Below are 15,662 nucleotides of genomic sequence, written 5' to 3' on the forward strand. Positions count from 1 at the left end.
AAAAAAAAAAATCACAGGCTCATATAACTCAGCCCTTGTGAAGCCAGGATAATAAGTCAAGCTGTTGGCCAGGGCTGTAGTTATCTCCAGGCTCAACTCATGTTGGATCCCCTTCCAAGCTCACTCATGCGGTTGCTGGCAAACCTCGCTTCCCTACCATGTGGCCCTCCCCATAGGCTGCCTGAGTGTCGTCACAACACGGCAACTGGCTCCCCTCTACGTAGGGCTGCCTCACACCACGGCGGCCAGCCTCCTCCCAGAGAGAGTACACACCCAAGACAGAAGTCAACATCTCCTTATAACCTGATCTGGGACGGGCCAGCTCAGTACTTCTGCATTCTGTTCACTTAGAAGTGAGTCACTAAGTCCAACCCACACTCAAGGGGAGAAATAAAGCTCCATCTTTTAAAGAAAGGAGGATCAAAGAATTTCTGGACAGTTCTTTAAAACCACCACAGGGACTGAAAGAATTATTGAGGGAAAAAAGAAGAGAAAAGTCGCCGGATAAGTTATTAAGACACCAATGGATGTTTTATTCTCACTGTATTCCCCGATCCCCAAGACGGCAGTCTTTGCCTCAAGGGAAGTTTGTTTTCTGAAAACGTGAACTCCTTGAGGAGATCACGCAGAGGAGAGGGTGGGAAGACAGTGCCTTTGAGGGCAGAAAGGAAGAAACAAGAATAAAAAGAGGGCCAATTTAACTGGAAAGAAGAAAGAGTTCTTTGGGACTCAGAAAAGGGGGCCTGCAAACCCACCTCCTGGCAGTGCCCTAGATAAACAAGTCTCTACAGGGTGTATGCTTGATCTGGGAAAGCTGAAACTTCCACACCAGAAGCCCAATACCTGGCAAGACTCGTGCCTGAGGTTCGATCACTGGTCTCGCTCAGTGGATTAATGATCCACCATTGCCGTCAGCTGTGGTATGGGTTGCAGACGTGGCTCAGACCTGGCGTTGCTGTGGCTCTGTTGTAGGTTGGCAGCTGCACCTCTGACTCAACCCCCAGCCTAGGAACTTCCATATCCCGTGGGTGCAGCCCTAAAAAGCAAAAAAAAAAAAAAAAACCCAAAAACACCTCTTTTGTGGTGCAGCAGGTTAAGGATCCAGCATGGTCCCTGCAGCTGCTCAGGTCACTGCTGCAGTGCAGGTTGGATCCCTGGCCTGGAAACTTCCACATGCCACAGGTGCAGCCAATAAATTAAATTTATTTATTTATTTATTGTAACATTTCATGGTTACCTGATTTTGTAAGACTAAGTTACTAACATCATCTACAATTCCCTCATCTTGGTGGTTTCAAAAAAAACTTCCGAACAAGTTGCTCCACCAAAACATTAAGATTTTTCCATCACTCGTATATTACTCCCCAATTTTTCCAGGGTATACTCTCTTAATTAATATGTAGAACATTAAGTAATTAGTTATATATCCATGTGTATCTGCCTGGGTTCCCCACGATTCTCCCCCCAAATCCTGGCCTTGTAGGAAAGTCACTGATTTAGCTTAGGGATTCATAATTTCCACAAAAAAGAAAAAATAGTTCTACTGCATGATTTTCAAGTTACTTACTTCATCTCCCAATATAGATTCAAACATGATCAGCATTGCAGATTACCTATATTTCAGGATCTTAACCTAAAATATAACTCCCAATTGGGTACAATTCAACTTTTATCAAAAAACCTAAGTGAAAAAACACATTTTTGGTAGATTATTAAAGAATAGCATATAATCCATTCCTTTTCTTTTTTTTTAATAACGATTTTTATTTTTTCCATTATAGCTGGTTTACAGAGTTCTGTCGATTTTCTCCCGTACAGCAAAGTGACCCAGTCACACATACATATATATTCTTTTTTCTCACATTATCATGCTCCATCATAAGTGACTAGCTATAGCTCCCCCCTTCCTTTTAGATCTGTTGCTTTCGAAACTACTTTCAGGTTATACAATCCTTTCTTTCAAATAGAATCTCAGGATATAAAACATACAGTTAAAAGCGGAGAGAAGATTTGGAGAATGGCCAATTCTAGGCCTGAGCAGAAAACATACAAGATGAGTCTAGAATATCTTGTCCAACCAAGAAGCAACGTCTGCTGGAGTCACGTCAAAAGGAACCAAGAGCCAGTTTAAAGAGGCTTCCACGGCTCAGTATGAGTATCAACAAGAAAAATAACCGTAATGGACTGAAATTCATTGCATATGGGAACTTCCATATGCCACAGGAGCAGCCAAAAAAGGAGGAAAAAAAGAAAGAAAGAAATTTAGGTCAACAAGGGAACTTCTCTTTCTAAAAGTATTCCAGCTGGTAATGAAAAAGAAATGAAAAATTCAGAATGTCACCATCTATAACCTCCAATGAAAGTACAGACACTGCTTACTATGAGTTCTTAACATCAAATATAAGAGAGGCCTTGATCGAACTACAAACTACTCGTATTAAGTATTCTTTCAAAAAAAAAAAAAAAAAACCAACAAAAACTGAAACTTGATAGTCTTTAGAACTGGTGCTAACGACCAATTTATAAGACACACATTGGGAATGGGGAAACACACTAAATGATACCATGGGGAGAGAGCGAAATCAGACTGTGAAAAAACCGGTCAGTGGTTGCCAATTTGTCAGTGGGAAAAGGGAACTTTGGAGAGTGATGAAAATGTTCTATATTATCATCATGGTGATAACTACAGTAAGAGTTACATGACTGTGTACGTTTGTCAAAATTCACAAAACCGTATACCAAAAGAGGTAAATTTCATCATTATTGATTATACCAATAACAATTATACCTCAACTTTTTAGAAAATTAAAAATTCAGATTGTGGAAAATTCTTAATAAAAGCATGCTTTCTTTAACAATTAAACAGCATGGAGAAAAAGCGAGTAGAGAAATGACAGATTTTTAAAAATTTAAGATCTAACCAACAAATTGCAAATTCTGAACCTTATCTGGATTGTGATTTTTTTTTTTTTTTTTTTGTCTGTCTTTTTTAGGGCCGCATGCGCAGCATATGGAGGTTCCCAGGCTAGGGGTTGAATCGGAGCTGTAGCCGTCGGCCTACACCAGGGCTATAGCAACTCGGGATCCAAGCCGCATCTGCCACCTACACTACACCACAGCTCACAGCAATACCGGATCCTTAACCCACTGAGCAAGGCCAGGGGTCGAACCCGCAACCTAATGGTTCCTAGTCAGATTCGTTAACCACTGAGCCACGACGGGAACTCCTGGATCGTGATTTGAACAGATTTTTTTTTTTCGACCACACTTACAAGATGTGGAAGTTCCCAGGCCAGGGACTAAACCTGCACCACTGTAGTAACCCAAGCCACTGCAATGACAGTCTTTAACCTATTGCACCACAAGAGAACTCTTTTTTTTTTCTTTTTTTTTTTTTGTCTTTTTGCTATTTCTTGGGCCGCTCCTGTGGCATATGGAGGTTCCCAGGCTAGAAGTCTAATCGGAGCCGTGGCCTCCAGCCTACGCCAGAGCCACAGCAACGCGGGATCCGAGCTGCATCTGCAACCTACACCACAGCTCACGGCAATGCCGGATCGTTAACCCACTGAGCAAGGGCAGGGACCGAACCCGCAACCTCATGGTTCCTAGTCGGATTCGTTAACCACTGCACCACGACGGGAACTCCGAGAACTCTTGAACAGATGTTTTGTAAATAATTAGTCAACTGTGGACATCTGAACCCTGATCAGATATTTAATGATATTAAGAAGATACTGCCAATTTTCAAGTTATTATTAATGGAACTGTGGTTGTGTGCAATTAAAAGACTCCTTATCTTGTATCTGGATCTCAATTAAATGTGTTCCCATGCAACCTATTATTCAAGCTAAAAGCTCAAGATAAATGTGAAGACAAGGGAAAGACAAATCTATAATATTTACAGAGGAATAATACAGATGAAATACACTGCAGGTGGAGTACATGTAGATGAGGTGAGATTGAGCTGATAACTGCTCACGCTGGGTGATGAACAATTTAAGTTCACTGTAGTCCTCTAAGTTTGCCTGATTTGAATTCTTCCATATTAAAAATATACATACATACGGAAAAGGGGATCGAGAGCCTTAGAGGTGAGCTTACCTGCTTAACCTTCTGACGGTTCCTGCCATCCCGCCCCAGGAAGCGCCTGGAATATTAACAAGGGCCCCCTGCGCGCTTTCAAACACAGTTGAAAACCACCTTTGAGCCAGTCTGTCTAACTTTAGTTCTTGAATAAAATAGTCCCATGAAGATGCCAAACACCATGACCATCCACTCTTGGGCCCCCAGAGAGTTTGCTTTCACAGAATTAAATTCTGGCATTTTGTCCCAGGTTTTCACGCATGCTATAAGAAACAGCGTTACCACTGCCTTTCTGCAGGGATGCTGCTGAGGCAAACACTAGCACAAAGAAACTCTTTTTAAGCAAGAGCACTCTTTTTTGCTTTTTGGGCCGCATTCATGGCATAGGATTCCCAGGCTAGGGTCAAATCAGGGCTATAGGCGCCAGCCTGCACCATTAGCCACAGCAACGCAGGATCCGAGCCTCATCTGTGACCTACACCACAGCTCACAGCAATGCCGGATCCCCAACCCACTGCACGAGGACAGAGACTGAATCCGCGACTCATGCATACTGGATTGGTTTCCACTGCGCCACAGCAGAACTCCAAGCAAGAGCACTCTTAAGAGGGTACACTTTAAGCAACAGGGTTTCAGTGTAGATTAGAAGACCTTCCCCTGGTTTTCTAACTCATAACAACATAACTACCTCCAGAATCTCAGGTTCTCACCAAAGAGTGTACTCTCTGTGTAGAGGTCTGTCTCCCAGAGACAATCATTACCTGTTTGATGATCACCTACAGAGAGACTGCAATGGACAGATAACACAACAGAGAGAGAACATCCAAGACAAAGCTCTTTGGTCTATTTCCACACCAAGCACTAGAACATTCTAACGCCTTCTGCACATTTCACTCAGCATGGTCTCTCCAGGTTATTTCACTCCTTCCCGTGACTTGGATCACCAAGTGTTTGCTGATGACTTCTAAATCTGCACCTCAAGCCCCAGTCTCTCCTCTCAGCTCCAGACCCATGTTTTCACATGCCTGGTGAACGACAGTTCACCCCCATACGGCCACAATAAACTCAGACCCTTACCCTTCCAGATTTGCTCTTGTATCTGGATCTCAATTAAATGTGTTCCCATCCAACCGATTATTCAAGCTAAAAGCTCAAGATAAATGTGAAGACAAGGAAAAGGCAAGCCAGAGACTGAAGGAAAATATCTGCAAATCATACCTGATAAAGAATTTGTTTTCAGAATATATATTTAAAAAAAAAAACTCTTATAAAAAACTATATAAGAAGACAAACAACTGAAAAAAAAAGAACAAAAGATTATAAAAACATAATAATAACACTACATAGGAAGTCCTGTTGTGGCTCAGCGGGTTAATACTCTGACATAGTGTCTGTGAGGATGTGAGTTCAATCCCTTGCCTCGCTCAGCGGGTTAAGGAACCAGTGTTGCTGCAAGCTGCGACATAGATCACAGATGCAGCTTGAATCCAGTGTTTCTGGGGCTGTGGCACAGGCAGGCAACTGCAGCTCCAATTTCATACCTAGCCCAGATACTTCCACGTGTCATAGGAGCAGCCTTAAAAAAAAAAAACACACTACACAGTCCCCAAACAGCAAACAACAGTGATGGTTTCAAGGGGCTATATATGTGTCAAAATTTATCAAACTGTACACTTTATCTTTTTTGTCTTTTTGGCTTTTCTGGGGCCACTCTCGTGGCATATGGAGGTTCCCAGGCTAGGGGTCGAATAGGAGCTGTAGCCACCAGCCTATGCCAGAGCCACAGCAACAAGGAATTCGAGCCGAGTCTGCAACCTACACCAGAGCTGACAGCAACACTGGACCCTTAACCCACTGAGCAAGGGCAGGGACTGAACCCGCAACCTCGTGGTTCCTAGTCAGATTCGTTAACCACTGCACCACAATGGGAACTCCAAACTGTACACTTTAAATATGTGCTGCTCATGGTATGACGATTTCATACCTCAATATAACTATTAAAAAGAAAAAGAATACCAAATATTGGCAAGGATGTGGAGCAAGTGGAATCCCATACACTGTGCTAGTGGGAATGCAAAATCATACAGCCACTTTGGAAGACAGTTCGGCAGTTTCTTAAAAAGCTAAATGAGGAGTTCCCATCATGGCTCAGTGGTTAACAAATCCGACTGGGAACCATGAGGTTGCGGGTTCAATCCCTGGCCTCGCTCAGTGGGTTAAGGGTCTGGCATTGCCATGAGCTGTGGTGTAGGTTACAGACGTGGCTCGGGTCCCGTGTTACTGTGGCTGTGGCTGTGGAGTAGGCCAGCAGCTACAGCTCCGATTCGACCCCTAGCCTGGGAACTTCCATATGCTGTGGGTGCGGCCCTAGAAAAGGCAAAAAGACAAAAAAAAAAAAAAAAAAAAAAGCTAAATGCACATTTACTATAAGATCAAGCAAGTCCATTTCCAGGCATTTACTGAAGAGCTATGAAAATACATGTTTGCACAAGGACTTAAATATTCATAACGGTTGTATTCAGACGAGCCCCACACTAGAAACAAGCCAAATGGCCATCAACTGGTGAACGGGTAAACCCTGCTGAATGGGTAAACAACCCCTGTGGCAAAACCATACAATGAAATGCTATGTCAGCAATAAAAAGAAATCAATTACAGTTGCACACAATAACATGGATGACTCTCAAAAGCATTATGCCAAGCGGAAGACGCAACACACAAAAGACTAGATCCTGAATATCATGCACTTATAACCAAGCTCCAGAAAAGACAAAACTACAGTGAAAGGGAAAAAAAGGCCAGTGGCTGGCAGAACCATGACTGCAAGGAAACAGGAGCACATGGGTGTTTTGGGGGGGCAGGGCAGGCAGGATGGCAATGTTCTATATCGTAACCACCGTGAGTGGTTCCCTAACTGTGAGCATGTGCCAAAACTCGTCAAACTGTATACTTAAAATTGGTGAATTGTATCATATGTAAATCATGCTATAAAGCTGATGTTTAACAACACTGGAAGGAAAGGCAAAATAAAAATATCTAAACTAAGGATAGTCACAGTAATTAGTTACTGAGCTCCTAATGTATGTCAGGTAACAGTATCATGTATTTTACATTCATTATTTCAATGAATCCGTTCAACAAGCCATTCACTGGATCATCCAATAAAGAGCTACCGAGCACCTATTATATGTGAGGCCCTGTCTGAAGTGCTGAGAATAGAATAGTAAGGAAAACAGACAAAAAGCACTGTACTCATGCAGTTTATATACTACTAGACGAGAGTGATAATTCTACAAGGCGGATACTCATCACGATCACTTGCATTTGGTAAAACGGCAAATAGGTTCAGAGGTTTGAATACTTTGTACAGGAACCCAAAGCTCGTATTAGGAAGAGATTCAGGAGTGCTCAGCTTCGGCAGCACAGACGATTTGGGCTGGATAATTCTTCGGCTGGGAGGCTATTCTGTATGCAGTGGGTGTTGAGCCGCATTCCTAGACCCCACCTGCTAGATGCCCTCGGTAGTAACAACCAAAAATGTCTCCAGACACTGCCAAATGCCCCCCAGGAGGCAAAACTGCCCCTGGTTAAGAACTACTGCTTAATCTCTAAACTGGTATCACAGCCCACGCGTTTAAAAACGTCTTTCTGGAGTTCCCGTCATGGCTCAGCGGTTTTTTGTTTGGTTTTTTGTCTTTTTGCCTTTTCTAGGGCCGCTCACGCTGCATATGGAGGTTCCCAGGCTAGGGGTCCAGTCGGAGCTGTAACCACCAGCCTACACCAGAGCCACAGCAACTCGGGATCCAAGCCATGTCTGTGACCTACACCACAGCTCACAGCAACGCTGGATCGTTAACCCACTGAGCGAGGTCAGGAGCCGAACCCGCAACCTCATGGTTCCTAGTCGGATTCATTAACCACTGCGCCACGACAGGAACTCCATGGCTCAGCGGTTAACGAACCCAACTAGGAACCATAAGGACGCAGGTTTGATCCCTGGCCTCAGTGGGTTAAGGATCTGGCGTTGCCATGAGCTATGGTGTAGGTTGCAGACGTGGCTCAGATCCCGAGTTGCTGTGGCTCTGGCGTAGGTCGACAGCTACAGCTCAGATTAGACCCCTAGCCTGAGGAACCTCCATATGCCAGGGGTGTGACCCTAAAAAGACAAAAATAAATAAATAATTTTTTTAAATTTTTTTAAAAATAAAAGAATAAAAATGTCTTCCTTCTCACACTTGACACCAGTCCAATTTGGCTCACCTAAGACTTCCTCATTAATCAGTCTACATCCAGGCTTTACTCTCAGTCATTTCAACAGTCGCCCTACTGCACAAATTAACCTCAACTTTCAGGGCCTTGAGGAAATGTCAGTAGAAACTGCCCTACCAGTATGAAGAATTACTATGAGATGTTTGTATACATACAGAGCCAATTACACCGTCTCATTTTGGTGTGTCTGCCTTTCCCACTAACACACAAGCTTTTCCCCAGCAGGGGCCATATCTCATTCTAGTGTATATTCCCAGAACCCAGAACTAGAAACCTTTTAAAGACCTTTTTTTATTATTATTATACAAATGTAATGCAAACACATCACAAAAACCACCAAAATATCTGGATCCTTTTGCTTTAAATATATCTCTCTCTCACACACACACACACACACACACGTTAAAAAAAAAAAAAAAAAAAAAAAAAAAAACAGGCGTTCCCGTCGTGGAGCAGTGGTTAACGAATCCGACTAAGAACCATGAGGTTGTGGGTTCAATCCCTGGCCTTGCTCAGTGGGTTAAGGATCTGGCGTTGCCATGAGCTGTGGTGTAGGTCGCAGACGCGGCTCAGATCCCGCGTTGCTGTGGCTGTGGCAAAGGCCGGTGGCTATAGCTCCAATTCGACCCCTAGCCTGGGAACCTCCATATGCCATGGGAGCGGCCCTAGAAAAAGCAAAAAGACAAAAAAAAAAAAAAAAAAAAAAAAAAAAAACTTACAATAAAGCTTTAATCAATATGAATTCTATCCAAACAAGTGGGTCTTGGTCCTAAATGGATCTGAAAGGATTCTGTAATTCATAACCCAAACTTTATAAATAGATATACTGAAGTCTTCAGTATTTTCCAAAAGCACACAGAGAACAAGTTTCCTATCTTAAACTCCTTTCAGCCTAGTACAGTCTAGTAAAAGGGCATTAAATAATGGACATCATTTTGGACCAAAAAAGCCCATCCCACATTAACTCCCTCTTACCACCAATTCATTTCTCAATTCACATGGTTTTACTGAGCAGCGCCTCAGTATCAAGGGCACAGAGATGAACTCTGGACAAGGAAACAAAAGTTTTAGTGGCAAGGAGCTTGGAGGGAGAGATACAAAGAAATGATAACTCTGGGGTATGAGGTGCTTATCTCAAATTACCTTAGTTTTTCTTAAACTGTCTTATAGTTTGGTCTACTAGGAATGTTCTCAGAAGATAACTCAGCCACTAACTACTGTTTATCAAAAAGAATGACTTAAGGAGTTCCCGCAGTGGCACAGCAGGTTAAGTGTCCCGTGTTGTCTCTATAGAGGCGCAGGTTCAATCTACAGCCTGGCACAGTGGGTTCAGGATCTGGCTTGCCACAACTGTGGCTCAGATTCAGCCTCAGCCTGGGAACTTCCATGTGCCACAGGTGCCGCCAAAAAAAGAAAAAACAAAAAACAAAAACAAACAAACAAAAAAAAGAATGACTTAACAGCAACTATCCTATAATAAAAATCATACTTTTGGCACCTGTTGTCCAAAATGGAATAAGATATATATAGTATGACAGTCAACAACTCTGCACAGCAGGCCAACCAAAGGAATACTTAAGGTACACTCGGCAATTAATTCATCAGGAAGTGTTCGCCGGGAAGTTAGATCATTTGATATTGAGAATTTTATGGCCACAGTGTATAACTCATAAAAACAGCTATAAATAATTTCTGGCATCTCTAATCCATCTTTAGAGCTTATCTGGCCATTATTCAATTTTTAGAGCAATCCCAGAACTGTTTTCTTTTAATTTTATTTTTTCTTTTCTTTTTAGGGCCTCACCCGTGATAGAAGTTCCTAGGCTAGGGATCGAATCAGAAATGCAGCTGCCAGCCTATTCACAGCCACAGCAGTGCAGGATCCAAGCCACACCTGCAAACTATGCTGCAGTTCTCGGCAACCTGCATCCTTATGGATACACGTTGGATTCATAACCCGCTGAGCCACAACAGGAACTCCCCAGCACCGTTTTCTGAGGAAAATCTTGTTCTTGCCCATAAGATCTCTTAAGAGACGTATGCCAGCTGTCCATTCAGGTCAGAATCCTGACTTGATCCGGGTCTGACTTTACACATGCAGAATATGTGCCCTTATGACTCTTTTTCTTTTCCCTCTTTACAACCACACCCAAGGCATATGGAAGTCACCAGGCCAGGAGTCAAATAGGAGCCACACAAGGCACGCACCAGATTTGGACCACATTTGCAACCTACACCACAGCTTGCAGCAAGGCTGGATCCTTAACCAACTGAGCGAGGCCAGGGATTGAACCCTCATCCTCATAGAGACAATGTTGGGTCCTTAACCTACAGAGCCACAATGGGAACTCCAACCCTCATGATTCTTGACTGAAAACATAAACTCAAAACTCATTGCTGCCTGATGCTTAGCAAAACTTAGTTACAAGAAATAATACTCATGGAACAAATTATTTAAGGACTCATTCAATCCATCAATCAGTCAATTAATCAAATGTTCTCTAAGCGCCAGGCACCATTCTAGGTGCTGGGGATGAACAGAACCCCTGCAGCTCATTCATTCGTCCTTATCTCTGAACCAAGCCAAACCACTACCGAGCAGTATACCTAAACCCAGGTGTTTCAGCTCTTTGGAGAATGTTCACTGGTGTTACCAGAACCTGGACTGAGAAACAAACAAGAAGCAATCTTAGGGAGTTCCTGTCATGGCTCAGTGGTTAACGAATCCGACTAGGAACCATGAGGTTGCGGGTTCGATCCCTGCCCTTGCTCAGTGGGTTAACGATCCGGCGTTGCCGTGAGCTGTGGTGTAGGTCGCGGACGTGGCTCGGATCCCGAGTTGCTGTGGCTGTGGCGTGGGCTGGCAGCTACAACTCCAATTAGACCCCTAGCCTGGGAACTTCCATATGCCGCAGGAGCGGCCCAAGAAATGGCAAAAAAGACCAAAAAAAAAGAAGCAATCTTAGGAGTTCCCGCTGGGGCACGACGGGATCAGAGGCATCTTGGGAGCACTGGGATGGAGGTTCGATTCCCAGCCCAGCACAGTGGATTAAGGGCCTGGCATTGCTGCAACTGTCACAACTGTGGCTCAGATCTGATCCCTGGCCCAGAACTCCATGCCAAAGGGAGGCCAAAAAAGAAAAAAGACAAAAAGGCAATCTTTAAAAACTCACTATTATATTTACGATTGGGTTAACAAGTCCAATGAGAGAAATTTTTCTCTAAAAGCCAAAAAAAAATGTGCCTCTGTTGAACAACATGTGTTTGATTTTACAGACACCATGAATCTGGAAGTTGAGCTTTCTTTCCTTTTCTTTTTTTTTATTTTTGTCTTTTAGGGCCACACCCACAGCATATGGAAGTTCCCAGGCTAGGGGTTGAATTGGAGCTGTAGCTGCCACCCTAAGCCACAGCCACGCCAGATCCCAGCCACATCTGCAACCTCCACCACAGCTCAAGGCAACACCAGACCCACTAAGCAAGGCCAGGATCAAGCCCCCATCCCCATGGATGCTAGCTGGGTTTATTACCACTGAGCCACAACAGGAACTCCTCTTTTTTGCTTTTGTTCTAGGAACCTGAAAGCCAAATAGGAAACCTACCTTTAGTAACTATGCAGTACTTTCTAGTCTATATAACTTCACCGCTGAAGTTTTAAAGAGGTAGGAAATAAAAGGTATTTAGTAAGGGCTTTTTAATCTAAAATTTATCATATACTTTCTATGTGCCAGCACACTATACTAAGCACTTTATGACCCGATAAGGGTTGAACTATTACTATTTCCATTATACAGATGAAGGAACTTGCGCTCAGAGAGGTTTATTAACTTGTACACAATTTCATAACTTGTATTTGACAGACATAGGACTCAAATTCTGCCCAAACCATTATACTCAGGTGTAACGTAGAGAAGAGGAAGGTGAAGGAGAGAGGAGAAAGTCCACATGGGGAGTTCCCGTCATGGCGCAGCGGAAACAAATCCGACTAGGAACCATGAGGTTGTGGGTTCGATCCCTGGCCTCGATCAGTGGGTTAAGGATCTGGCATTGCTGTGAGCTGTGGTGTAGGCCAGTGGCTACAGCTCCAATTAGACCTCTAGCCTGGGAACCTCTATATGCCACAAGTGCAGCCCTAAAGACAAGAAAAGAAAAAGAAAGAAAGTCCACATGGAAGATGCGATGTTTGAGGGAAGTCAAAGTGAGAAGCTTGCCAAGGAGCAAGGAGAAAGCATTTCAGAGAGAAAGTGAAATCATGTGCAAGGACCTAAAGCAAAGAGAGAACACAGGTTCCAGGAACAGCAAACACAACACGGAGTTACATGCAGCCATTAATTCATTGTGAAGGGGCCACAAGAAAATTAATTCATTTAATACTAGACGTTTAGTCGATCCATTATTGAGAATCTCCATGGCCACAATACTAACCTGTGGCTGGAGAGATAGGAAGAAGTGAAATACAGGCAATCTCTTTTTATGATTACGCTAAAAACTCTAAATTATATTCAATCAACAATGGGGAACCACAAAAGGATCTTAAGCTTGAGAATTATAAGATCAGCTTGCACAGCATGGTCAAGCAATGATCTATTCAAGGTGGGGAAACTCAGTCAGGGGGCTACTCCAAAAGACTCCCAAGGTGGGTAATGACAGTTAAACAAGGGCTGTCAAAAAGAAATACAATGCCAGCCATACATGTCATTTTTGATTTTCTAGTTGCTATGTTAGAAAAAGCAAAAAGCAAAAAGTAAAAATAATGAGTGGTACTTTTATTCAAATATATCTTAAGCTTTAATATTCATGATGCAATTAATATAAAAAGTAGTAAGCAGAAATTTGACATGCATTTTTTTGTACTACTCTGAAATCTGGCGTGTTTTTTAATACCTTGGGCACGCCTCACTTTGGACATTAAATTTTCAGTGAAAAAATCGGAACCGTATTTAGATTTCATAATTTGGAGACGGAAAAGCAGATCCACGTATCCAAGTTGTTCCAGACACCTTAAACATTTCCCAGGATCAGTTTTTAAACTTAAATTAATTACGACTGATAATATTAAAAATTCAGTTCTTGGGTCATGCGAGCCACATTTTGGAGCATTTGACAACCATATACTGCTACCATACCGGGCAGTGCAGGCCTGAAGGGTGACAAAGGAACTGTGGCTCTTGACGACTTCCACTATCAGCATTGCCTATCTACCTACTTTTTTCTGCATATAAAGGTCAATAACTCAGCAAATATTAACTATTACAGTGGTCCTACCGGTCACATCCTCACTACTACAACTTATTTTCTCGAGGCCAATGCCCACATCCGTGAGAAAGGAATCTTTGAATGACCACACAGAACTGCTATGTACTACCTGACACGTGTGCTCAGTACTGTTTGTGGAACGGGATGTAGGCTCTTCTCTACTCACGAACAGTGCACTTGCTGCAGACTGCTTAAGCCCTTTGCTTCTATTTTCCGATGGTTTGATTATTTATTAGACTCTATGTAGAATGGGGGCAAAAAGCAATAAAGACAACCTATTTTCAATTGTATATTTATTAGGAGTATTATAGGATAATGGTTGAGAGCTTCAGTTCTGGAGTCAGGCTACCAAGATTCAAATCCTGGTTCTATCTTCATGAGATGTGTGTGTGTGATCTTGGGTAAATGCTTGACCTCTCTTGTGCCTCAGTTCTCTCTTCTGTAAAAAACAGTGACAATTGTACATACTTCCTTGAGGGGGTGCTTCGAGGATTACAGAATACAAATAAGCACCCACACTTCGTACCTGGCACATAGCAGATGTTTAATAAACATGAGCTTTTTAATGAAAGCTGGTGGAGAAGCTGAAGTCATGGCTAAAGGGAAAAAAACACGAGGTCTTCTCAATTACCTACATCTCTTCCCCACATAGTCTTGGATACCAAAAAAAGTGTACAGGTAGTACTTTGAAGTCCTCAAAAGAGAGAGCTTGCAGAGAGTTATATTCATTAAGAAAGGAGCTAAATAAAAAACTTCATCTACTGACAGTGTATAATTATGCAGTATAGCATAGGTGCAGCGAAGCAAATGGAAAAACACAGAGCAAAATTAGGAAGGTATTTTGCCTTACCTGCTTTTCCGTTTTCGAGGTGGTTTCTCCACTGTGCCAGTCAGTCTACAGACCAAACAGAGAAGATGGTAACTAAAAGTAACATACCAGGACACATCTGCGGGCCCTACTGTGCCAGTCAAGAACTCAATGCACCACCCTCCAGAACTACAGGCTCGCTAAACCCATACCTGACTTGACAAATGCCTTATGCTCCGCTTCCCCTATTTACCGAGACCAAGCAATCCTGGGATACACTGTTCCCCTAACGTCTGTTTAGCCCAAACCCTGCTTTGCCTCCTGGTCTCTCACTCCATCCTCAGATCCTATTCGTCACAGCCCAGCTCCCCAAAACCATCCACCACCACCCACTCATTGTCTGCCTCATCACCCCCGCAAGCCCCTCGGGCTTCCCCTTTCCCGTGCCCACCCGCTCTCGACCATGCACTGCCCCTCCGAGCCCCGCCCCTCCAGGCCCCGCGCACCCCGCATTCCATGGCCCCTCCGCCGGCTGCGCGCGCCCTGCCCCTCCCGGCCCAGCGCCCCCAGTCTCACCCCTCGGCGCCCCTTCCCTTACACGCCCCTCTCATCCGGCCTAGAAGATGCGATCGCCGCCCAGTCGTTCCGCCGCCCCGAAGCTTCTCCCGAATTCCCCGCAGCCTGAACCCCCCGCCCCTCCAGTCTCGGCGCCCCGAACGCTTCACGGCGCGAGCTGCTGCCCCTGGGCCCGCTCCCGCGCCCCCACCGCATCCCCAACCCCGACCTCCTCCCAGCCCCGCCCCACCTAGGGGCCAGGCGACTCCGCGGCTGCTGGGGCTGCCGGGCTCCTCTGACCATCCGGCTCCTGCTCCGCCGCGGGAGCTGCTCCGGCGGCCGCAGGGCTCGCTCGGGTAGCTGAGGCGGCGGAGGCTGGAGTAGGCGGAGAGGCGGGAGGAGGGCCTCGCGCCTCTGCCAGGCTTGCGGCGGGGCCCGCCTCCTCCGCGCCTCTCCTCGGCTCCCACTGGCTAGAGCCGTAGTGTGGCCGAGAGCCTGGCGGCCGATTGGACGCTCGGGCTGTCACATCCCACCGCCTAGAGTTTGGTTGAGACTGCAGGTGGCGGCGGAGGTGCCTTAGAGACTGCTAGCAGGGCCGGGGAGACCTAAGCGCCACCGTGCGGCCTAAAGTAGAAACTGCATCTCCGGCGCCCAGACACCTGCGGGCAGGTTTTCCTGGCTCAGAGTCCTG

The 15,662-nt window shown here is 44.5% G+C and overlaps 1 protein-coding gene across 11 annotated transcripts in view; it reads right to left on the reverse strand.

Annotated features, from left to right (window-relative positions):
• SCAI (suppressor of cancer cell invasion) overlaps positions 1–15,355 on the reverse strand; it is a 156,434-nt gene extending 141,079 nt beyond the window's left edge. For all 11 annotated transcript variants that reach the window (XR_014827224.1, XR_014827233.1, XR_014827227.1 and 8 more), the window contains exons 1-2: positions 15,222–15,355; positions 14,459–14,503 (exon numbers count right to left, since the gene is read on the reverse strand). Coding sequence is in view for 2 of the 11 variants with exons in the window: in XM_084996037.1 (XP_084852163.1) it covers positions 14,459–14,503; positions 15,222–15,274 (98 nt within the window). In the remaining 9 variants the exon portion in view is untranslated. The remainder of the gene's footprint in view (positions 1–14,458; positions 14,504–15,221) is intronic.
• Between the last annotated feature and the right edge of the window lie 307 nt (positions 15,356–15,662).

Source organism: Sus scrofa, chromosome 1 (genome assembly GCF_054392235.1).
Source record: "Sus scrofa isolate SSC_HxYL_T2T_F1_AM1 chromosome 1, Sscrofa_HxYL_maternal_Yorkshire_Landrace_v2.0, whole genome shotgun sequence".
Taxonomy (NCBI): Eukaryota; Metazoa; Chordata; class Mammalia; order Artiodactyla; family Suidae; genus Sus; species Sus scrofa.